Source organism: Nelumbo lutea, chromosome 1 (genome assembly GCF_056320005.1).
Source record: "Nelumbo lutea isolate HS-2025 chromosome 1, American lotus-T2T, whole genome shotgun sequence".
Lineage (NCBI taxonomy): Eukaryota > Viridiplantae > Streptophyta > Magnoliopsida > Proteales > Nelumbonaceae > Nelumbo > Nelumbo lutea.
Genome location: NC_142684.1, coordinates 75,323,600 through 75,348,192, shown reverse-complemented (window position 1 = coordinate 75,348,192; position 24,593 = coordinate 75,323,600). Strand labels below are relative to the sequence as shown.

The following is a 24,593-nucleotide window of genomic DNA, read 5'->3' as shown; positions in this document are numbered from 1 at the left end:
GGGCCGAGATCCTTGCAGCTCTGGAAGGAATACAAAGAGAGAGAACTAAATATAAGACATTTGGTCCTGGAAGGTGACTTGAAGGTGGTGATTAGTTCACTGAAGGAAGAGGATAGTGGTATTTCACAAATCCTCACATCATTAATAAAGTTTTGTTACTGATCATATATATATAACAGGAATAAATGTCACATATTCTAAACGCCGGTCGATGAGAATCGATCATGAGAGATTAAACCACGCTGAGGATAACAGATCATGAAATGATTGACAAACGCCATTAATCGATAGGATGACGAAGAATTTCACAAGGTTCGCTGCAAAAAAGCATTCGCCCATCAATCCATAGGAAGGCAAATGCCAGTACAAAATGATTGTACACCACCCTAGCCCTATTCTGATGATTAGGAAAATCCTAGCTTGCATGATGCTATTGCTATGGCGAATTTGCTGGTTTGACACCCTGATCAGGTTGATATATGTAGGGAACTATCTAGGTGCAGCATTTATGATGCACGAAAGCGCGAACGAGAAACAGTTGATAATGACCTTGGAACCTGGAAATATGTGTTCGCAGCAACTGAGATACACTTGAAAGCAACTCATATATACATTGTGGTTCTTCCCTATCCTCTTCAAACTGGCTAGAAGAATTACAAAATGCCATCAACGTGGCAAACTACCACATGAATTACAACATGCTGCAATTAAAGTGAATCAACCCCCAATACTACAACACCCAACTAACTCAGGACTAACACGGGCTCGAAGACAACTTTCTGTCTGATCCAATGATGCCAACAGAGCAGAACGCCTTAAAATGACAGATGCAATCATGGCAGTAGAAGTTGGTCTTCAACAATCCCAGCTCCATGTCACATCCTGATTCCATATCTGATCCCAGAAGAGGATTTCGGGGGGGGGGGGGGGGGCGTTCCTGAAATGAAATCCATTAACAGAAGCATTTTCTACTTTGCAGCATACCAATTCTGTGCACACTTAGCATCAACTGAAAGGTCAACTTTGAGAAAATTGATGCCATAGAACGGTTTGGACATGCACTCAACTACTATGCCCCTGGCCGCCTCTGCTGATTCGCTTGGTCCTTCCAGTATGACTTCATCATGAACCTACTTTTAGTAGAATGTCAGTCCAAGTCATTTTTGCCAAGAAATAACTATTCGACGACTACTAATGTTTCCACCATCTCAATTGTGCTTGGTATGCAAGTCTGGGCCGAAGGATGGGCATGGCCCTCATAATACATGTCAAAATCATACTTTCTAATATCCAAATAAATACAATATTTAATCTGACTTTTTTGGAAAAAAATGTATTTTAGACAGGTCCCATCCAATGGTGGGCCCACACATCAACTTGGCAGGTTACATGGGCTCTAATCCATCCTGCTTTCATACACCATATGATCTCAACCACATAATGTTGAGCCCAGTTGTGTAAGCAGCCACAATGGAATTGGTGCCACTTACCAGAGATTCCAAGTTGGGAAAAACATAATAAGTTCCATGGACGCAACACTGAAATAAAATAAAAATGCTTCGAAGTATGTAAAAACATCATTACAGTATTGGTTTGTGGTTACTGTAACAAAAATCTAAGATGTTGATCTCAGCATCACATGCAAGTTTGGGAAAATTGGGCAGGATATAAGACATGACAAAATAGGGTCCAGGCACCCAACATTCCAAACTATTGTGCATACAACATGAGTACACAGGTTTGCATGTGCTGCACCAAAAATGTTGAGTATCTAAAGAAACTATTAGTGGCGCTAATTTAATTAAATGCACCGCCTAAGCTCCTTGTATTTGGGCGGGGGGAAGAGGGAATTAACTCACCTGTAAAAGAAGTCTCCATCCAAGCTCCTCCAGGCGAGCATTTCTTGATATTTCTAACATAGCACACATGGCAACATCAGCGGCACTACCCTGTTGCAGTAACTAAAATTATCAGTTGAATCAAATGCTACATACGCACACAAGAGAGAGAGAGATGCTCTATTGAAGAAGCTGTGAATATTTGTCAGCATGAAACCTAGAGATGCAGAAGATAGAGAACCTGCACTGGGGTGTTGATTGCTGCTCGTTCAATGTGGCCACGTTGAGAGTTACTAACATTAGCCATGGATGGGAAGCAGCGAGCCCGTCCAAGCAATGTGTGAACACGCCTCTCTGTCTGAGCTTCCTGTTTACGTTTTTCTTGCCAACGCAAGACTTCCTGTCTTTCTTTATACCAGAGGTTTACTGTTTCTTTTGCTTCCTTGACAGAAACCTGAGAATGGATAGGAGGGATAGCTATGTTAATCATTTACACTTCATTAAAATTAGGAATTTCTCATTATCTCCAAGTTCACAGAAAGCTCACTTTCCAATCTCGAGCAAGACCAACTGGAGTTTTCCCATATGCAATAGAAAAGTTAAGCATTTTTGCTTTCCTTCTCTCAGAAGCAAAGGCATCCTGAAATGAGCATTCATAAGTAGACAAACTGATGATTTACAATAGGACTTGATTATTAAAATAGCTTCAGTTATTTCAAAAGTTCACATATATAGTTTGAGATATTCTTCAGCAAAAACAGACAGAAAAAGTAAGAAAAAACTATTTACAAGTTAAAAAGAACCAATTTATAATTATAAAACATTTTAAGATCCACACCATTAAATATGTTAACCCTGATGGACAACCTTGGGATAGTCCTACAAGTCCCTATCTATCTAATGACCAAGGTACAGAGGTTCACTTGGATTTAGAATGGGAAAACGGGTAAAAGAGGCTGTTAGTACTCAGGCAGGCAGAGTTGGGATGAAATTAGCTAAAAATAATCAAACACAAAGAACCAAATTAGAACTATAAAACATTCTGAGACCTAATTATTAAATCTGTTAACACTAAGAAGGACAAAATTAAGATAGTCCTACAAGTCCCTCCTAGCCAACAAACAAAGCAATAGTAAAGCTAAAAGAGATTGCTAGAACTCAGAATGGAAGATTTGGGATGAAATAAAAAAATAATAAATCACTAACAGCACCATCTGTGTTTCTTCCCCATCTCCTCTACCCACTCTTGAACATTTGACTCAATGTTTTAAAAGCGAGAAAATACAAAGGCTTTCTAGTGCAAGAGACAGATGCAAGGCAGAACAGGAACCTGAACAAAGCAATAGATAAAGAATATGCAAATTTGATTTTTAAAAAAATGTAGTAGCTCATCGAAATACTTTTCTTTTTGAAAAAGGATATCACAACATATAAAACAATTCAAATTCAAAGTAAAACCAAACAAATATGGATCATACCAAAGTGCTTCGAGCACCTAGCAAATCAATCATGTGAAGTTCTCAATGAGAATGAGTAAGCCCTTCAAGTAGCTTGTGTGATGTTAGATATTTTGCATTCCTAAATCCTAATCTTGGGAGATTGGGGCCTTTACTGAGGCAGAAGACCAAGAGGCCCAGAGGTTTGAGGACAGCAACTCAGACTCAACTTATTGGCCCGTAAATTAATGGGTTGGTTTTGTTATTTTGGTTATTTGGTGACAGGTCATTTTATTTTAACATCAAGGATCAGAGATTAGTTGTATTCTTATTACTTGTTTAGTGGAAATTTTGCTGCCTAAGATCCTATCTGCAACAAATAGGACTTTTTTATTGTTCCGCAACAACTAGTGTTATGTGCCTTAGGAGAACTCACCCCTAAAAGCTAGCTGTTAGAGGGAGGGAACCCAAGCACATATATACCCCACAACAGCTTCCCATACTACTGATGTGCGATACCTCACATTAGCACCCCATATTACCAACATGGGACAAATGGATCGTAACATCCCACCAACGCTCCACAGTCACGGCACCCAGGCAGGCTGGCTTTGCACTAGTCCACCTAGTCCCGGCTGAACACTGCAATACCAACGTCATCACCTGCGCCGCACGATTGCAACTGGGAGGCATAGTGTAGGCTCTGATACCATTTGTTATCTGCCATAGGAGAACTCACCCCTAAAAGCTAGATGTTAGAGGGAGAGAGCCCAAGCACATATATACCCCACAACAGCATCCCATACTACCGATGTGGGATACCTCACATTAGCATCCCATATTACCAACATGGGACAAATGGATCGTAACATAGAGCTTTAGATATTCAAAAGGTCATTGTTTTTCGTTTCTTTTAAAAAATAATAGATCATTACTAGTGTACCAGTGCCAATAAAAGGTTATTTAGAAGTTAAGAAATTATTACAAAGGATAAAAACATAGAATAATGTACCAAAAAACACATTTAGAAAAGCTGCTGCCTGTGTCACCTTACACCTCAGCCCAGGCATGCCTTATAATGCATTATGCACCTTGCCCGTGCACCTAGGTGTGCCTTGACCTTTCAGAGAATAACATGTTCCTCACTAAAAATGCTACAAGAGAGTAAATTATTGACTAACCCTGAACAATACAGCTTATGGGTTTTTGAAGATTAAGAAAGGGCCTGGATTTTGATCCTATGAATCTAGAACAAGTGGCGAGTTCAAGGGCCACAGAAAGAGTTACCAGTCCTGTGGCCCCATATCCAAGCATTTTTTCCATTTTAAAATATTTTTAATTTTTTATTTGAAAAAATATTGTATTCTAACATAGCCAGTAGCCTGAGAAAGGGCTACATGCTACAACACAATAACAATCCAGTATTCCAGTGTCAAAATACTATGACGTGTCATAATTTCATTGCAAGCTCCTATCAAAAAAAAAATTCATTGCAAGCATAAAACACATCTTTCAGGGAAGATACTAGTTTGCCATCCTGCTCCTTTTCTCACTCATCTCTCCTTCCATCACTTCTAATATTTTATATAAATAAAAGACATGCCAAATATGTCCTATACGTTTATATCTATTGCATAAACCTGCTGCATATGCCTATACTGTGATACCAAAGTTGATTTCTTATTGTCAATTTGTGAAGTAATTTTTTTCCAGATGACTATGGCAGTTTTCACTAAAATGGATTTTGTATTACCTTCAATAGAGGAACAGGTGGTTTCTCTTCACCAGGCTGAGGATGCCACTCTAGAAGAACACGCTTGTTTTCTACTGCTTCACGAATATGTGGATACATATTCATTGCTGTCCTTGAATGGAAATCTCCTCCAGCTTTGAAGGCATCCAACATGCTCTTACAATTTGCAAGATGTGCTAGAATTCTAAGCTCCAGCTGTGATTTAAAAAAAAAAAAAGTAATATTTCAATCATCATATTCATATGAATAATTACATATCATGAAAAGTATGTAGGTAGTTAATAAGTGGAACCTGTCCATAATCAGCAACAATGAGAGAGTTTCCAGGTGCAGCTATAAAAGCCTGCCTGATTTTGTAGCGGTCCTTCTCCAATGCAGGCTGGTTCTGATTTACAATAAACAGAAATTTGATGACATAACATATGGGAATCAAAGGGAGAGTAGATTTTCCTTTGTTTTATCTTGGTGAGAACAACAAGGATGATTATGGAGCAGGGAATTAGGAATATCAAGTGGAGACTCAAGATAGATTGTGCAATCCACACTTCAAACCAGAAGAGTCAAGATGCATCTTGATTTTAAAACTTGAATAATTTGTTTTAATGTAATCCAGCATTCAGAGACATGCTGGTCATTTCTAAGGAGAGCTACTCTCTATTTTGGAATTTTTGTTCTGGGAATAAGATAAACAGAAATTCAGAAAGTAAAGTTCTGTATTTTGCTAATGTCAGTCACTAATACTCCATAAATAGAAAAAAAATTAAAAAAACTAATAGAGTATTTTTCTGTAAATAAATAAAATAGAAAAATAGAGTATTAGTAAAATCCCACTCAAAATAGGCATGTGACTCATGAGTTCAATAGGCATAGAACATTCCATCATACTTTATACTTTTATAGCTTAAAATAAAGTTCAGTCAAAATGTTTCAAAATTCGACCAAATTTTCATTTAAAGTGAAATCATAAACACCTCTGCATTTGTCTACCACTCAGCACTCATTCCTCTCATTCTAATATCAAGTTCTTAATTACTACTAAGCAACAAGCAAGGGAAACAGCATGAACCTGCAAATTTGGTCTCCTGGCCGATAAACGCCCAGTCTCGGTATTGATATTTAATGAACAATGGATACGCCCATTCTTTCCTGATATGTGACTGCCCTGCAATCAAAAAACAGTATCATCACTAACCACCTCATGCACTGAAGTTAGAAACTTCCTACATAAGCGAAAATAAGAAACAGTAAGGCAAAAATGAAACATAAAGAGGTTAGAGATCTAATGGGGTTCAGAGAGAGAGTGAGAGATGCTGCCAAAATTATAATTAGGTCCAGGTTTTGTCCTTGATCAAGGTTCAACACTATGCCTCTAAAATAAATATGCCCTTCAATCATTGCTTTCAAGGACAATATCTGGTTCCCAAAAGAATTCTTGATGCAGCGCTTCATCCCTAATGCTGAGATTTTCCTAGTAAATGACAGCAACAAATAAAAGTAAAGGCTTATAGATTGATAAGTGATCACCTAGATGTGAAATCTGCATGAATCCTCAACCACATGCTTATACCAAAAATTGGGATCAGCATTCATTTATTTACTATGGAAAGCTTGGAATTTGAAATACTGGAAAATGGCTATAGGACCTTAAAGGGGCATTTTTAGTCAAATTATTTTAACTCCCTCATTGAGAGAAGAAAAGCTTCAATTTTCTTTGATAAATAAAGAAAACTTCAAATTTCCCTCATTCACCTATTCACTCGTTCAGAAGCCCCTGGTGCCTAAAATAGATCTAATCTTATTGGCAAGTGCAAAGACTATGGAATATTACAGCTAGGTTGACTTGGGTTTTTTTCTATCGAAGTAATGAAAAACTTTGGCTTTGGTGAGCAATGGTGCAAATGGATTATGGGGTATGTTAGGACCTGCCATTACTCAATCTTGGTGAATGGAATGGTGGTGGATCATTTTCCAGCCCTCAAAGGTTTAAGTCAAGGAAATCCTCTTTCACCGTTCCTTTTTACTTTAATTGCTGATGTACTTGGGAGACTAATTATGAGGGCGGACTCTAGAGGTTTGGTAAGGGGGTAGAGAGCAAACAAGGATGAAGTACAAATCATTCATCTGCAATTTGCTAATGATATAATCATATTCTGTGAAGGAAGAAACTTGAGCTGTGTGAGGAATCTAAAGAAGGTTGTACAAGTATTTGAGAAGATGTCCAACTTGAAAACAAACTTTGAAAAAAGTTGCATTATGGAAAAGAAGGAAATAATAGAACGGGCACAAATTTTGGGCTGTGTGGTTTCTCATTGACCTATGAATTATTTGGACTTACCCATGGGGGACAGTCCAAGAGATGGCAACTTTTGGAATCCAGTGGTAGAAAGATTTAATAAGAAATTCGCTTCTTAGAAAAGCAGTTACTTCTTACTTTGGGAGGAAGGATCACCTTGATTAGGTCCACTTTAACAAATCTTCCAATTTATTTCATGTCAGTGTTAACAATTCCACAAGGGGTTAGCAAAAGCCTAGAAAATTTTGATGAGGGACTTTTTATGGGAGCCAGGGGGAGAAAAAAAGGATCATAGGGTTAGTTGGAAGATGGTCTATAGGAGTAAGAAGTGTGGTGGCTTAGGTATTGGAAATATTCAGGAAAGCAATATTGCTTTGTTAGGTAAATGGCTGTAGAGATTGCCAAACGATAGAGACAAACTGTGGGCAAAGGTGGTCATTAGCATTCATGGACTTGCTGTTAAACCACTGAAGGTTGGGACTCTGGAGTTCAGACTAGGTTCAAAAAGAGCTTCTCCTTAGAAATCCATTCATGCCATTCTTCCATCTTTCTTGCCTCTTATCAAGTATAATCCTGGCCTTGGAAAACCTTGTCAAATTTTGGGAACATGTCTGGTTGGGCAATTCACCCCTAAGGGAACAATTCCCATCTCTATTTGCCTTCTCAAACCGTAGGGGTGAACATTCTTTCTTGGTTCTTTTTTTTTATCAATAACAGATTCATTATTTCTTGATTCATTCCAACTCAAGGTCTGGTCTTGGGTGGAATTTGGGTTTTAGAAGAGGCCTTCATGAGTCATAAATAAGTAATGTTTTGTCTCTTCTTCGAAGTCTTGAGAGAGTGATCTTGAATCCTTCAAAAAGAGATAGTCAAGTATGGACTCTTTCTTCCTCGGGTTCTTTCACATGTGCTTCATTCTTTAGGTCCTTAATACAACCGAGCAATAGCCTTGGAATATCTTTTCCCGTTAAAGAGGTGTGGAGTAAAACTGTTCCACCTAGAATAGGAGGTTTTTGCTAGGAAGTGTATCTAGAAAGAAATAACACCTGTGATTTGCTCCAAAGAGAGCTAATTGGTTATTATCCCCACACCGATGTTCTCTCAATAAAGCTGAGGTTGAATCTTGCTATCACTTATTAATCTCCTGCCCCTTATCTTATTCAATTTGGGAATGGTTTCTCTCTTTGCTTGAGCATAGGTGGAACCCCCCCACCTAATGTACAAAACTTGTTTACCTCTAACTTTGTTTGTTGGCTAAGGAAAAGGGGGAGAACCCTTTGGAGGTACACAAAGGTGGCTGTGTGTTAGACGATTTGGGAAGAAAGGAATCAAAGAATCTTCTCAAGAATTGAGAGAAGCAGGGGTGCCTTAATTGAAACCATTACTGTTAGAGTGGTAATTTGGGTTAATTTTTTGAAACTCTTCGAAGACACTTCTGCTGGTGACTTGATGAGGAAGTGATTTGAAATTGCTTGCTCGTCTTCCTTTAAAGTTATGATTAGGTCTTCTTAATCCCCATCTAATGAGGGTCTCGTAAAGGTAAATTTTGATGGAAGTAGTGAAGGAAATCCTGGTCCTTCAGGTATACAAGGAGTATTTAGGGACGAGGAGGAAAGAGTTATTGTTCTCTTTCAGATCCAACTGGTGTGGATGACTCTTTGAGGGCTGAAACAATGGTTGTGTTGAAAGGAGTGACTTGAAATACAGATACAGCAGTCCTAGGTTTAGTTCAAAACCTGTTCAAGAGAAGAAGAAGAAAAGAATAAGGAATGAGAGAAAGAGAGAGCGGAATGAATAGGTTCTGCCCCCCCCCCCCCCTCATTGGCTTTTATATAACTCAATAAAAAGATGATACAATGACAAAAATACCCCTGTCAACTGTGACAGAGAGAAAAAAAAACAAGTACAGCAGCCTGAAACAAAAACAAATAAAGATGGGAAGAACATTTCTGCATCTAAAAAGCATATAAAAACAACTAGGTATCCCTGTCTACCTCTACAGAGTGCGAAAGGCTAAGGAATTGCTTATCCACAAATTGGTGATTGAAGGGGACTCCAAGTTGGTTATAAATTAGTTGTAAAAAAAGGAGGATGCTGATTGGTGGGGCTACATCTATGAGAAAAGGAGAATAGAAGATTGTTACAAGGCATGGAGGTCATACTACGATGAGTGAAAAGAGATGCTAATCATTTGTTAACTTTTAGGCAATATTGTCATCTTTTTTTCTTTCTAGGGAGAGCTAAGAGTGTTTCTCTCTCCCTATTCTGATCCTTGTACTCCTTTGTTTTTATTATATGAATTCGGCTCTGATTGATCAAAAAAAGATTATGGAATATTACTCTGATGTTGTAATTGATCAAAAAATTCAGATATTGTTTTTCCATATTAATAGTGATTCCAAAATAAGTAAATGATATCAGCATGATATTTCCAATTCCCAAACCTTGTTCCTAGTGGGCAGATCCTATGGAAGAACAGAATTCAAGAATAGCCAATGAAATAGGGAGGAAGGAGAAAGAGGTGGATGGTAAAGAAATAGCTATATTACACCATTATATAACCATTCTGCCAGACTTGTAAAGAACTAAGGATATAGGTCATGTCCAAGAGGGAAGGGAAAAAGAAAAAGGACAAAGTAAGTCAAAGATGATGAAGTTGAACATGTTTTCACATCAACCTTGAAGATGAAGAGAATGTATCACTTGGTATCAAACCTAGAATTATTTTCTGAGCAGTCACCACTACTTAAATTGTTCTAAAAGAGAAAAACAGGAATAAGGAACAGAAAACTTATATTTAAGTGGAAAAATGATTACCTACAATAATATGGCCACCCACATATTTGATAAGTAATGATATAAAACAGAGAGGAATCATTTAAATGATATGCTGATACCCATTTACATATGTCATGTTTGAAGATATCAATGCCTTCATTATTATAGAGGGATGACAATACTAATTTATAGTACGTATCATCTATAAGACTAGGTAGGATTCTAGGTATCAGCTTTATGATAAAATAATTAAGTGTAAAAACATTTCAGTAACAATTCTAAAATTAAAATTCTGGGTTAGATAGCACTTTGCTACAAGGCACTAATGTTTGTATATTACACCTATTCTTTTCATACATATTAATGACATTTTTCATAGTTAACCATAAAATATACATTTCAGTATTTATCACTTATCATAGGACAGTTTCAACTTTCAAGTAGCTGTGGGCCTGTGCATGCATGCAATTTCATCTGTAGGACCTTGGAATATGAGACACTTCATAACAGAGGTTAAATCTTTCTCTACCTGCCAGATTGAACAAATCATTCACATGGGTTCCATAGACTAGCCAAATACATTATAAGAGAGCTTAAAATGGAGTGACTAAATATGAGTTTCACCATAGTCTCCCTACTAAAAGAGTGTGGATTGAGTGTATGCTTTTCTTCCCAGTGTCCCATAACCTTGCTGATCATTTTTCTAATAAGTTGAGGAACAGGTATTGTCAGCAATTGTACTGCCATAGATATTTATTTATTTATCTTGATAAGCATCACAACTGAAATGACTGATTTGACATTACAGTATATTTTTACTCAAAGCTAAATGCCATATCTGAACCCGAATTAGTCTTATATCCCTTCTCAAAACACAACAGATTTGGTAAGAAAAATGAAATTTGACCAACAATGGATCAAATATTCCCTCAATCAAGGAACCACAATCCTTTTTCATACGTACTGTATTTCATGCAAAGAGTGCTAACTGGTAATATGTATATAGGGATCAAAGTACAAATGGTGGAATAAATCACCTGCAATGGAAGAATGAAATTGGAAATCAAAGAATCAATAGAGCAGACTTCACATAACGCAGCAATGGCATGGCAAGCCTCCCTCCCCTCCTTTCCCCCTCCAAATGCAGAGTAAGCTGTTCCATAAGCAGATGCTTTTTCATTAACTGCATTATCTGTTTCTTCGAGTGGAGTTTCACTGCTTTCATCAGACTGAAAGCCATAACTATCATCAGTCAGTTCATATTCTGCTGAGACTTTTCCAGAAAGGTTTTTAAGAGCATCCCCACTAATTGAGGGCCAACCTGTGGCTGTATACATATCAGTTTGCATTTCATCCCCAATTTTAAATAGTGTAATATTACGAAATTTTGAGGGAGCCTTCTTGCCCTCTTCAATCACTTTGTCAACATTAGGCACTCTAAAAGTCCTCTTGACTGGAAGAAACTCATTATAGTCCTTTCTGTAATGCGGAAAAAAAAAAAAAAAAAAAAAGATGTGCCCAAGTAAATATTTCTCAAAAGCAGAAGTTTTACACAGATTATTAGCAAGACACACAGGCAGAACCTATATGTAGCCAGCAAGACAACAGGCATACTTTCACAAAAACAACATAGATCTTTCCATTGTATGGTATAGTAAATTACCATTTAATCACATTCAAAATATATTTTAACAATCAAATCAGCAAGGTTGTAAGAAATATCTATTTTTTCCAAAGCCTGGCTTTGATGACCTAGTACACATTCGCAGATGGGAGAGTTAAGTGCATAAAACTAATCAGTATCAATAAAGATGCCACTCTGGTGGAATTAACCATGGCTTTTACACTAGTGGGTTTGGATTTTCAGATTCTAGGACCTGGACCTGAAAAGTTGGTCTTGAACTAAACCTGGGAAGGGTTTGGACTGAGAACTTGGTAATCCTTGCTTGGAACAATGAACAATCCAACATGAGCCCAAACCAACCTGATGTTTACACTATGATTTGTGTGTTTGTGTCTCTATATAGCCTACCTAGTCAGGTAGGGTTGGGCATTGCGTCAGGCTAGCCCAACCTAGCCTACCTAGTCAGGTCCATACCCCATTGAAACTAGAGTTGGGCCTAGGCCAAAATATAGGCCCAATGGAGTTTGAACTAGGCTAAGGTCGACCCAGACCCAGCCTAAGATATGATGTATTTATGCTTTTTATTGGTATACATATATATACACATATTACACCTCAGTTCCCACGTTGCACTTCTCAAGTGACTTTGAATAAGAATTGAGATGTAAACTAGGGGTGATGATCATATATTAGAATATTTTAATAGTCTCATAGAATATGAATATTTGCAAATGCCTTTTTATTTGTCCAAATATTTTTAATACTTACATCTAATCACAGTTGAGACATTTAAATAAGTACAAAGTATAGTTCAAGTTTAATATCTTTTCAACCTTCTGCAAAATATAAATGTATTTTCAAAATTCAAAAATCTAATTGCTTATAGGACCAAAACCAGGCCCATCCCAGCCTGAGATCAGGATCCAAGCTGGGCCCAAGGCCTTAAGGAGGTTTAGATCTAGCATATGGCTCAGAATCACTTGGCCAAACCTGGGCCCAAACTCAGCCCAAAGTACCCAACCACAATACATATTTCAGGCCTTGGGCCAAGATCAGGCTGAGAATATTCTGAGGGCACTCTCTTGGAAAAGAAATTTTTGCAGACAGCCTTTTAATCCTCTATCTTGGCACAGTCTTGAAGAATTAAGTTTGCAGAGTTCAAGATGCACTATGTTAGGATCATTTTGAACACATTTGATGTTGTTTCTTAATCTTTTGTCATAGTTGAGGAATGTTTCTAACCATCTATGTCTTTTTTTAGATATATGGTGTTTCACCTATTCGCAAATATCAATAAATGACTTCTTAATTAGAGCAAATTAAATCAAGAAATTGCATACCTGTTAACAATACCACCAAAAAAGAGTTGGCGCAATTGTGTATCACTTCCTACATTCATGTACATAGCATCAGGGCAATACCCAGATGCCCACTTGCGAAATCTTTTCGCAGCAACTTGTTGCTCTTCTATGGCCACCTTCTCAATTTCTGCAAGATATGTTCGATCAACCAGCATTCCCTCAGTTTCCATTTTCACTAGAAGTTCACCAAATGGCCGCCAATATTCCTCATAGAAGTCATACATGGTTCCTCTTGTAAACCCATCTAGAACCCACTTCATTTTCTGTAGTTTTACTTTCAAGCTTTCGAAAAGCTTTAGGGTACTAATTGAATCCAAAGCAGAATAACAAATCCATGGTATCCTTTCTTCCCTCTGAAGCTCTTCAACAGGAGCGATCATGACAATCTTGCCTTCTGACCCATCTTTCTTTATTTTTCTCTTGCCAAAGATTGTCTTCATTGATATCTTACCAATCAGTTCTCCTTCTGTGCATTGTTGAGCCCCAGACATGACTTTTGGGTCTTTTGTAAGTGCTTCAAGAGAATATCCACCTTCTGTCCGTCTTGAAGAATCCCAAAGCCGTGCCATATGCATTGTGTCAGCATGGAAGCCAGATATCTTAATCCCATAGTTCTCTATAACATGACTGTCAAAGCTATAGTTATGCCAGACCTACAAAAAGGGATACCACACCATTGTATCATATTTGAATATCATCACCATCATCATCATCATCATCATCAAAGCCCCGTCCCATCTATATATGATCAGCTACATGAATCTTGCATAACCATTTTGTTATTGTAAATTATGAGTGCATACTTCATGCTTGCAGATGCTAGGAGCAAATACAAAAGACTAGCTTAGGGGCCATTTGATAACAACTGAAGTGACTGAACTGAATTGACTTGTCGCTTTGTCTGTTAGTTGACAAAATAATTAAAAAATAAATATTCCAGTGTATAATAATCAACCTATTTTCAGTTTCAGCCATTAAGGAGCTTACAAGTTACAACCCCCTTGATAACTTATTCACAAAAAGGCAAATCAATAATCCATTCGGTTCAGCCACTTCAACTGCTATCAAATGGCCAGCTCTTTAGCGAAAGAGCATGTGAAACTCTTGCTGGAGGGTCTAAAATGAAAACATGAAACTATGATGCAGGTATGAGTGTCAGAGTTAGCACAATTATGAGGCAATAAATTTGCCAATACCAAATAAAATAGGATCGAGGGGCTATCAGTGGGTATATTTTATATTTCAATTTAATTATGCTTTATGGTTGCTCAATTATAAATATTTACACTATATAACATAATAATCGATAGAAAAGAGAGTGGCTGCAATCTAGTAAGTTGGGAGCCTGGATTTATAGATAGCCCATAAGGGAAATCTTCAATATAACAAGGGAGATTGGTGCATGCTTCAAATGGACAAGAAGATCAGCTAATGGTTTAGCTGACACGTTGGCTAAACAAGGGACTGTGAGGGAGAGTATGTTCTGGGCAGTTTTGTAAGAAAGATTACTGGGGGGCTCAACACCCACTTAGGGGTTGACATCTGTACTTAAATCTGGAAAGTTATTTTTAAAGTTATATTAATGAAGTTACCGTTTCCAATCAAAAAAAAAAGAAAGAGAGAGAGAGAGAGAGAGAGAATGAACTATATGCAAAAGCCAATAAAACTGAATTAAAAAACTTTCATAATCTTTGAAAAAAAAGACTTAATAATTGACTATATGAAATTTATCAAGTGCTAAAAATTTAGAAATAAAAAATAGGGTAAATTACTTGAATTACCCCTGGGGTTTCTGACAAATACTTAAAGTACCCAAAGGTTTCAAAAAATAACTTTTTTTATGGGAAATGGTAACTTTCATTAATTCTTTAAAAACTTGGTACAAACCGCCACCTTCAAAAACAAGGTGACCCCTCATTAAAATTACAAACAGGCCCAAAAAAGGTTCTACCTACTAAGTACTAACTCCTTGCTTTGCTAAAGTATCAACCATTGCATTGGCTGATCTCCTAGTCCATTTAAACCAGACTTCAAGCTCCCTTGTTAATTGCATAATCTCCCTTATAAGTTGTCTAAGGGACCAGGCACCTAAGTTGTTTGCTTGCATCCAACCTATTACCAGTTTCAAATCTCCCTCCACTTCCAACTGCTGAAAACCCAGCCGTTTAGCCAATTTAAGCCCCTATAGGAGTGCCAGAACTTCTGCTCTAAGAGAGTCCCCCAAGCCTATCGGACCAAAGTAAAGGGCCAGCACTTTTCCTCCCCCATCTCTAAAGAAACCCCCAATTCCAAAGGGGCCTGGATTACCTACAGAGCTGCCATCAAAGTTTAGCTTAACAGCCACACATAAAGGGGGTGACCAGTCCTCTTGAATAGCTAAAGAGGGGCAGGAAGAAGTTGCTACTGTGCTCCATCCTTTAATCAAGTCATCTAAAGAGAAGTCCTTGAACAGATCCAGCGGTATCAGCCAATGTATAACCTTGATGGTGATTCCTTCTATGACTTCATGTGCTGATTTTTTTCCCTTGAAAGATTATGTTATTTCTCCCTTCCCTCACTGCCCAAACAACTACTGCCCTCGTTGTTCTCCACATAACCCTTCCTCTTTTCCTTGGCTGACAAAAAAGGCTAGATTCAAAAAGATCCACCATGCTTGTAGGAGAAACCCAACTGCACCCAAAGAGAGAGGAGAACCAATCCCAAATAAGAGTAACAAAAGGACAAGAGATTGGTAGATGATTTACCATCTCACCACTCTTCAAGCAAAGGCTACAAACATGAGGGGATAAGGACCAATTTGGTCTTTTTTTTTTCTGAAGCAAGTCCTAAGTGTTGATTTTTTTGGAGAACCACTTCCAATCAAAAAGCCCTCACCTTTGGAGCTGTACAAGAGCTAGAGCACTCCACACTTCTTTTACAGGAAGAGAGTAAACTAAATTGGAAGAGTGCACTAAAGCATTGAAGAAAGAAGACCAAGAAAAACAACCTAAGGACTCTTTAAACAAAATTCTATTATCAAGACAAGATTGGCCCAAAAATACCGAGTTTATAAGAGATAAAAGATCATCTACCAACCCGATTTCTGACTCCCTCAACCCTCTCCTGAACCCTAGATCCCATGACTCTCCAAAAACACGAAAGGTAGAGATGACTTTAAATTTGTTCAAGGACAAGGAGTAGAGGGTCGGGAACCTATCCTCAAGAGACTAGTCCCCGATCCAAACGTCCTCCCAAAAAAGGACCTTATTACCCGAAAAAGCATCATACTTGATGAAAGGAGAAAAGGCGGGCAAGATAACAACAATGTCTTTCCACGGAGAGGAGCGAGAAGCCCTTGGGTTGAGCCTAGCATCCCATCCATTAGTTGCAAACCCATGTATGCTTTCTATCACTCTATGCCATAAACTTTCTTGCACCTTGGGAAACCTCCACAACCGCTTACCTAAGAGTGTTGTGTTTATTAATCAAACATTTCCAATCCCTAAACCCCCTTTGTCTTTTGTCCTAGAGACCACTTCCCACTTCACTAGGTGATCCTTTTTTGACTCCCCAAGTTCCCCGAGGAAATCTCCCAACTTTTTCCAACTAATTTGCAACCTTAGCAGACACTTTGAAGGTAGACAAGAAGTACACTGGCAAATTTGCTAGTGTTGCCTTAATTAAAGTGATTCTACCTCCTAAAGAGATGTAACTCCTCTTCCACCCTGTTAGCCTCTTTGTGAATCTTTCCAAGACTAGGTACCAGAAAATTTCTGACTTAGGTTTCCTCCCAGAGGTAAACCCAAGTACTTTGCAGGCCAATGACTCCACTCACAAACAAACATCCTAGCCAAGGAAGACACCTCCTAATCTGACCTATTAATCCCAGCCACAGAACTTGTATTCCAATTCACTCTCAAATTAGAGACCTGTTCAAAACCTTCTACCAACAATTTCAGATTGACCATCTCCTCAAGCTCTCCCTTACAAAAGAGAATTATATCATCTGCAAATTGCAAATGAGTGACCACTACTTCTTGCCTCTCTACTATCCACCCACTAAAAAGATTTCTAGAGTCAGCGCTAGAGATCATATCACTCAAAACATCCACTATTAAGGTAAAAAGGGAGAGAGAGGATCCCCTTGTCTTAGACCTCTATTTGCTAGGAAAAAATCCTTGGCTCCCCATTCACCAAAATAGAGTAGTGCCTAGTGGCACTTGGCATGAAGCCACAAAACCTTTGATCCATCTACACCACCTTTCCCCAAAACCTTTGTTTCTCAAAACTTCCTGAAAAAAGTCTCAATATACCAAGTCATAAGACTTTTCCAAATCAAGTTTGCAAATCAGCCCCTTCTCTCCTTTTCTCTTTCTGTAGTCAACACACTCATTGGCAATAAGGATTTGGTCCACCATTTGTTTCTCATACACAAAGGCTCCCTGGTTTGGAGAAATCAGATAAGGAAGTACCTTTTTAATTCTTGAGGCTAACACCTTAGAGATGATCTTATACATGCTGCCAATTAAACTAATGGGTCTAAAATCCTTTGGGTGTCTTGCATCCATCTTTTTGGGAATCAAAGCTATAAAAGTAGCATTGACACCCGAGTTAATCCTACCTCTCTCAAAGAATTCTAGAAACACCTCCATTAAATCCCCACCTATGATTTCCCATCAATCTTGGTAAAAGGCCATCGTGAAGCCATTTGGACTCGGGGCTTTAGATCTTTCCATTGAGAAAGCAGCATCTTTGATTCTTGGATTTCAAAAAATCACTTTTTCTTAAATCTTGCCATTAAATTGAACAAAAAAGACTCCTTTGCCCTTAACTATTCTTCAAATTTTCAAAATATACTTCCATAACAGTCATGATTTCAAACGCAAAGGTGTAGATTTAGAAAATTCCCTGTATCAAGAAACTAAACGTCCACAGATCAATGTGTTGTGATATTCCAATAATCTCAAGTATGTTGTTGCTGTAGGAGCTGAACCAGGGGAAAGACTCAAAAAGTGATTTTTTTTTCATCTATGATTTACCTCTAAATAGACTATGGAGAGGTCCTCCATTTAAGGCCTTCATTTGGGGCTTAAAGCTTTAGGATTTAATAGCTTAACTGAGGCTTTCACCCTCAGACCCTGATTCAAGATGCAGATCAAAGTATGTTTCGGCTTGGATCCCAGATCTAAGTTCTGTAAATGGGAACGCATGCTTCATTAACAAGAATGGTATTTGAACCATTTTTTAAGCCATCATGTAGTTAGCTTTTAAACCTTTTGTTCTTCCATATTCATTTTCAATGTGGGTTTACATGGTTGAATGGATGCAGCAAATGTTATTGTGTTTGGTTCTGTTCAATTCACAGTAACTTGATGTTGTAGACTTGTAGTTCTCTCAGACCTCTGCTTCTGTCAATCTCTCTTTCCATCACTAGATTTTCAGAACGATGCAAATCTGTGAATTTAACATAACAGGGTGTGTTATGAGATCATAAAATTGCATGAGGTATGCAACCAATGCTTCTCTTCTCCAGAGATAGAAGGCCCAGCATGAGGGGTGACCTGTAAAGCTTGTTCACTAAATCCCATGTTCTGGACAGAGGCCAGACAGTCCAGACCCACTACGGAATGAGTGCCATACTGCCATTTAATTACTCCATTGAGAGCAGTTTCATGGTATACATGGAAACTAACAAACTTTTATTTTGGGAGAAAAAAAAAAAGATTTGTTTAAATAAAGGGCAAAATTGTGTTTTTGAAACATTAAAAGAGTCATGTGATGTCACATGCAAACAGAATGTGCGGGACAACTAATGAAGGGGCAGTATTTGTCATATTATAAGGATCTTTAAGTAGGTTTTGAAACCTTAAGACTGTGTTTGGTTTAAAGGAAAATGTAGGGAAAGGAAGGGAAAGGTTGGGAAACCTTTACAAATATTATATAGGCTTCCCTTCCTTTCCCTACCTTTTTCTTCAAACCAAACATAGCCTAAGGGTACTTTAAGTATTTTGTCAGAAACCTCTAGGTCGGGGGTTCTTTAAGTAATTTGTCCAAAAAATATATTAGCCTGGGAGTTGGGAATATTATAGGTTCACATCATGAACTCAATAAGGAGACAAGTCACATCAAGTTTCGAGGATAACCATGATGAGAATTTTGGATGCAATTTTCTGTTCTAGTTTTTCAATTGATTCCCAGGATTAATTAGCCAAATGCATACATCTAACACAGAGAATTAGAATCAAGTGCAATCTATAAGTATATATTAAGACAGAAGGGTGTTACGTGGCCTTCATCTTTTTTCTCCTTTTTTATAATTTTTTGTTTTTCTAATGGAAACTTAGTGAGTCATTTAATGAGGGTATAAATGACCCACTTTTTTTGAATTCTTTTGATATAGGAGGGTGCGTTTTTTGGTTTTTGTGTGATAGGTGGGTGTTATTTTTTCAAAAAGTCCTTAGCCTGTATTAGAGGGTAGTAATAATTACTTTTTGTAGTATAAGGATAATTTACTACTCATATATAATCAAATCAAGTATTATTAATGAGTTACACTTATTAAAAATATTGTTCATAAAACATAATATGATAATTATTTTATTTATAAATAAAGTATATAATTAAGTATAACTTAATTGATAATATAACATGAATTATCAAAACTTTTTAGTAAATTAAAATTAAACAAAATTTTAAATTTTAAATTAATATTTATTAATTTAAAATTCACTTAGCCTTAGGGGGTGATCACTTTCAGCCTAGCCCTGTCTGGGCCCATATATACATATTATATGACATTTTTATATACATATTATATGACATATAATATAAAATATTATATATACACTATTTTATACAGAAAATTCATAGGCTCGAATTTATGCCCAGACATATTCAGGCCTAAGCTATACCCCTTATTACAATTGCTAAGCCTAGGCTAGGCTCATGTAGGACTAGGTATGGCTGTACGGGCTTATGTTCTTGGCCTAGAACCTAGGTCTAGCCAAGCTTGGGCCATAACCATATGTTAAGCCCAGCCTCGGGCCAACTTGGCTTTGCTCATGATCATTGTTACTTAGCTTCCGTCCATTTTATTTCTAATTAATACAAGTTTAAAAAACAAAAAATATTAGTAAGAAATTATTAATTCTGAAATTAATTTTTATAATTTAATATCCATTCAAATTGCATTTATTAATAAAAATAATAAATATATTTTAAAAACTTTTATTGACTTTAAAATCAATTTAAAAATAGCAACATTAAATTAAAAGTTCTAATATAAAATAATAAAACTTAGTAAAAAATAATAAAACTAAATGCTACTATAAATTTATTAATGAAATTAATAAAGTAAGAAAAAATTAGTTTTAATTTTTTAATTAACAAAAATTAATTTTAACACTAATTTATCCAAATACATTATCAAAAATAAAATATTTGGATTGGACTCAATCTTACTTGACCTAATTGGGATTGTTGCAAGGCTCCTTTTACCACAATTACTTTTAATAAAGCTCGTGCATCACACAGGTCCCAACTAGTTGATTCTAAAAACAAACATCTTAGAACAATAAACAATTTCTTCTCCAAACACATGTCAAAATATAGCTTATATCCCCAAGCCAGGTCCATTTGTTTCAGGCTCTGGATTAAAAGCTTTAACCTAATTTGTGTGGCCAAGAAACATTTATCTACTTGTACAACCATTTTATTATTCACTAGTTCTATCAACCCCACCAGATGGTATAAATTAATTAAATGTTAAATCATACTAGTCAATATCCTACTGTTGCATATATATTTTGGGCTCAAATGTAATTTGTATCGGGACAGCTTCTAAAGCTGGTTTTCTTTCACAACTTCTTGTTGTAATCCTGTTTTCTTCTAATCTTCTAATTAATGAAATTATTTTTTTTCTGTGTTGCTCATTAAAAAAAATGTCCTACTGTTGCATATAAAGAGAATCTTGATAGAAGTTTTACCTTTTTAATGGAAGGATCTTCAAAGAATGGAGCAAATTCCATCAAAATATCCCTACCACCACCATCAAGAACATCTACCCAGATACAAGACTTCCCATTTCCAAAATCCACTTCTGGTCCAGAATAGATACTGAAACATATCACTTCCCCATGATCAACAGGTGTCTCCTCCTTTACATCGATATTGGCTACCTGTAAGTTTGAAAACATCAGCCAAAAAGACAACGTGTATAAGCTCAGATATGAATAGTTTCAATAATTTGGGAATATGAATGTGCTTTACAATTATATATCCATGTATAGACAGAACATTTAAATATATACTTGGGCATAGAAAACGTACCTCTGTGTCACATGCATGGACAAAATCCTTGTACCGTGTTGTAAGCATTCCAACAATTTCCTTTGCAACTGCAATACTGTCAACAACAAGAACCTTTTCATAGATGCGGGTAAGCCTCTCACGATGGTCTGCCATGCGAATATCAGATTCCCCTCCTGATTTTATTGGTCCACCAGGGATTTGAACTGGTTTCTTAGTGACAGTAGGAAATCCACCATTGGATGCACCGCTTTTAATTGCACCATCATGTTGTTGCCCTGCTAATTTGGAAGATTTTTCTTTACTTTGCTCCAAAGGCTTCTGGGAGAGTGATTCGTTAAACTGAACTTCCTTTGTCGCAACTTGTGTTGAAGATAAATTAATTTGAGTTGAATTAGCCAATTTAAGATTATAAATATTAGTAACAGCAATGTTGTTCTGGACTCTATTTTCTGGTTCATTTGGACCTTTCAATTGCAAATTGTGGTCAAACTCTGAGGTTGTCTTGCCACCACCCTTTACAGTACATGTTTCCCTTTCAATTGGTTCAAGAAGTGGGTTATGAGATGGTATATTATCCAAGACCATGCTCTCTACGTAAACTGAACCTTCTCCATGGAGAGGATCTAGGGGGGAATCTAACTTCTCAGAAGAACCCCCATCACTCAAGGCCTCAAGCTCAATTCTTTTAAGAACGTTCAATCTTGTTTCCCTCACTTTTCGGCTTTCTTCAATCCAGAGATGCTTATCACTGAACACTGTGGGTCCTGTAGCCCTAAAATTGGTAGTCCTATTATCATTGGGCCTACAAGGTGGAGTAACTCCCACTCCTTTTAACATTAACCCATAAAGGTTTCCAGGAGTTTGCTTCTCTCCTCCCTCTACTCCTGGCATTTTAGCCAGTCCCCCTGACAAAACTTTTCCCTCTGAACCAAACTGATTTGGGTGGTGAGGGTGAATCCGAGCTGGTGAAACAAAGGGGTTCTGCATTTGATATTTCCAGTGAGAATATGTATATGGGTAGTAATGTTTTCTTCCATCAAGATCAAATATACATGTATCATCCTTTCTAGCATATGGTCCAGATGAATTACTCAAGCCTCGTTTAAATTGATGATAATTACTGGTGATATTGCAAAAGCAACCATTCTCATGCTGGAGAGAGAAATTTTCCTTCCTGTCATCCAAAATAACATGACACTATGAGAGATTGATACATATGTTCAAAAAACACAGGAGAGAGATAGAGAGAGCACTAGCTAGTGAGTGACTAGATAACTGAAAGTATCTAGAAACCACTCCCTTTCTATCAGCAGATTTGCTGTTTCGAAGCTTCTTGTGCATGACATGTTACCCAGCTCAGTTCTTTATTTGTCCTTTTAACTAAAACAATATTGGTTGCAAATACTCTTTTACACCACACCCATGGTAACATGTCGTGCACAGGAAGCTTCAAAACAGCCCAGGCTGTTTTTTATGCCTATTAATTTCCTATTTCACTTTCACTTCAATCCACAGCCACTATAAGAAGTTAATTACAATTATCAAATTCCAGTTTATCTGTTCTAACTCCTTTATCTAGAAAGCTAGATACTTATATGTACAATTGAATGCCTAAGCCCCACTAGGTGGAATGGAAAGCACTATTTATTGGCATCATGGATTGAAGCCGATTAGCCAGCAAAACTGGAGGAATTTAATTGACTGTCATGTGGTTATTTCATGGCTTTTTTCTTTTGAAAGAAAGGTAGCAAATCAATTCAAGAAGCCATCCTTCTAGGAAGCCATCTGAACTGATAGTTCCAGTTGGCTGATTCCTTGGCAAAAGCAAGTGCCTTGAGGCAAAATTTTTGTCTGGGCCCTGGAGAACCCCAGGGCCAGGGAATGGTTGTAAATTTTATCCTAATTATGGTTGTATTTACGTAGCAGTTTTTAGCTGTTTTTGTATCATCAATGCTGTCAATCTTGTGACGGTGTTGTCTTCTCTCTTTCTATATCATGAATGAAATCCATTTCATTTATCCATCTTTTTTTATAAGCCATTTCAGTTATCTATGAAATAATAATAATAATAATAATAATAATAATAATAATAATAACTATCTATCAAAAAATTAATAGCAGTAACTACCAACCTCCTAATTGTTTACAACCAGCTGGAAACAGTTGCAAACAACAACACCAATAGCACCAAACCTGGGATCATTCCTTACACGTCACTTTAGCCCCAACTTCTTGTATGGACATTCTGATTGATGTAATGCTAGACTTGATAACTATCCTTTACCTAGTCTAGAATCAAATTTCTTTCAGATCAAATAGACAACTACATATCACCCAGAATTATCTTCCTGTAAATTATTCCACTTACATCCTTCCAGCAACTACGAGTTTATCATGACTTCTGATTCTACCTCGCATTATAAATGCCATGCCTCTCCTCGAACCGACAGTAACAAAAGGAAATTCGGCCTCAACTAAAACTCCATAATCACCAGAACGAAAATAGGAAAAATAACTACTTTTCCAAAGTAAACACAACTTGCAACCGTTCCAAGACGCAATCAACTAACCGAACATCAGAGAGACAGATGAAAGAGAAAAGAAAAGAAATTTGATAGAATAAAACAGGGGGAAAAAGAGTCTTTCTACGGTGGAACAGCATTTTTTTTAACTGATTTCCCCGGGAAAGCCCGCGAACCCACCTCATAATCGAACTTCAGAAAACCAAAAGAGTCCAACAAAAAGAACCAAAATGACGGAAAACGAACAGAAAATAAGTTTGAAACAAGACGGAAACCAAACCTATGTAAAGCTTTACTGGAAGCCGAGAAAGCGCGAGGGGAGGAAGCCATCGAAGTAAAGCGACGATAAGACGGAGATAACCAGGAAGGAGGAGGGAAACAGGGCTTCAAAGAGCCACTCTGAGTGGAAACCCCCATTGCCATCGCCTCTGCAACTCTCCCCAGTTTATTACAACCACTGATACAGGGAGCCGTCTTGGACTATTGTTAAAGCTCTGTAAATATTCTGCGCTTACAAGAGTTTACTCCCGCTCTGCGACTTTCTCTTGGTCTCTAGCAAGTAGAAAGCAGATGGTGGGGAAGGGAGGGAAGGTGAGAGAAGTGAGAACGATGCTCGTCGGAGGGGAGGAGCACGAAAGGCTAAAACCCTTCCCTCACTCCGAAAAACCCCAAAATACGAACATTTTTTTGGGGTTTTTA

The 24,593-nt window shown here is 37.3% G+C and overlaps 1 protein-coding gene across 2 annotated transcripts; it reads right to left on the bottom strand.

Annotated features, from left to right (window-relative positions):
• Positions 1-526: 526 nt before the first annotated feature.
• Positions 527-24,593, bottom strand: POLGAMMA2 (polymerase gamma 2). Of its 2 annotated transcripts, none has more exons than XM_088964680.1 (12): positions 24,175-24,593; positions 21,391-22,546; positions 21,048-21,239; positions 13,063-13,736; positions 11,136-11,577; positions 6,094-6,189; positions 5,320-5,412; positions 5,028-5,222; positions 2,386-2,478; positions 2,080-2,292; positions 1,860-1,949; positions 527-1,130 (listed from the first exon to the last, which is right to left on the bottom strand). In XM_088964680.1, exons 1-12 carry the CDS (start codon positions 24,315-24,317, stop codon positions 969-971), a joined length of 3,549 nt encoding a protein of 1,182 aa, XP_088820806.1. In that variant the 5' UTR covers positions 24,318-24,593; the 3' UTR covers positions 527-968. The 2 variants fall into 2 exon arrangements, with proteins under 2 accessions (XP_088820806.1, XP_088820807.1); XM_088964681.1 differs by having other exon boundaries at positions 23,505-24,565.

Coding starts and splice junctions, on each gene's coding strand:
- POLGAMMA2 (XM_088964680.1), bottom strand. CDS start 24,317: ATGGCAATGGGGGTTTCCACTCAGAGTGGCTCTTTGAAGCCCTGTTTC. Junction 5,413..6,093: donor CCAGGAGACCAAATTTGCAG/GTTCATGCTGTT, acceptor ATTGTAAATCAG/AACCAGCCTGCATTGGAGAA. Junction 2,479..5,027: donor CACCTGTTCCTCTATTGAAG/GTAATACAAAAT, acceptor TGCTCATTTCAG/GATGCCTTTGCTTCTGAGAG.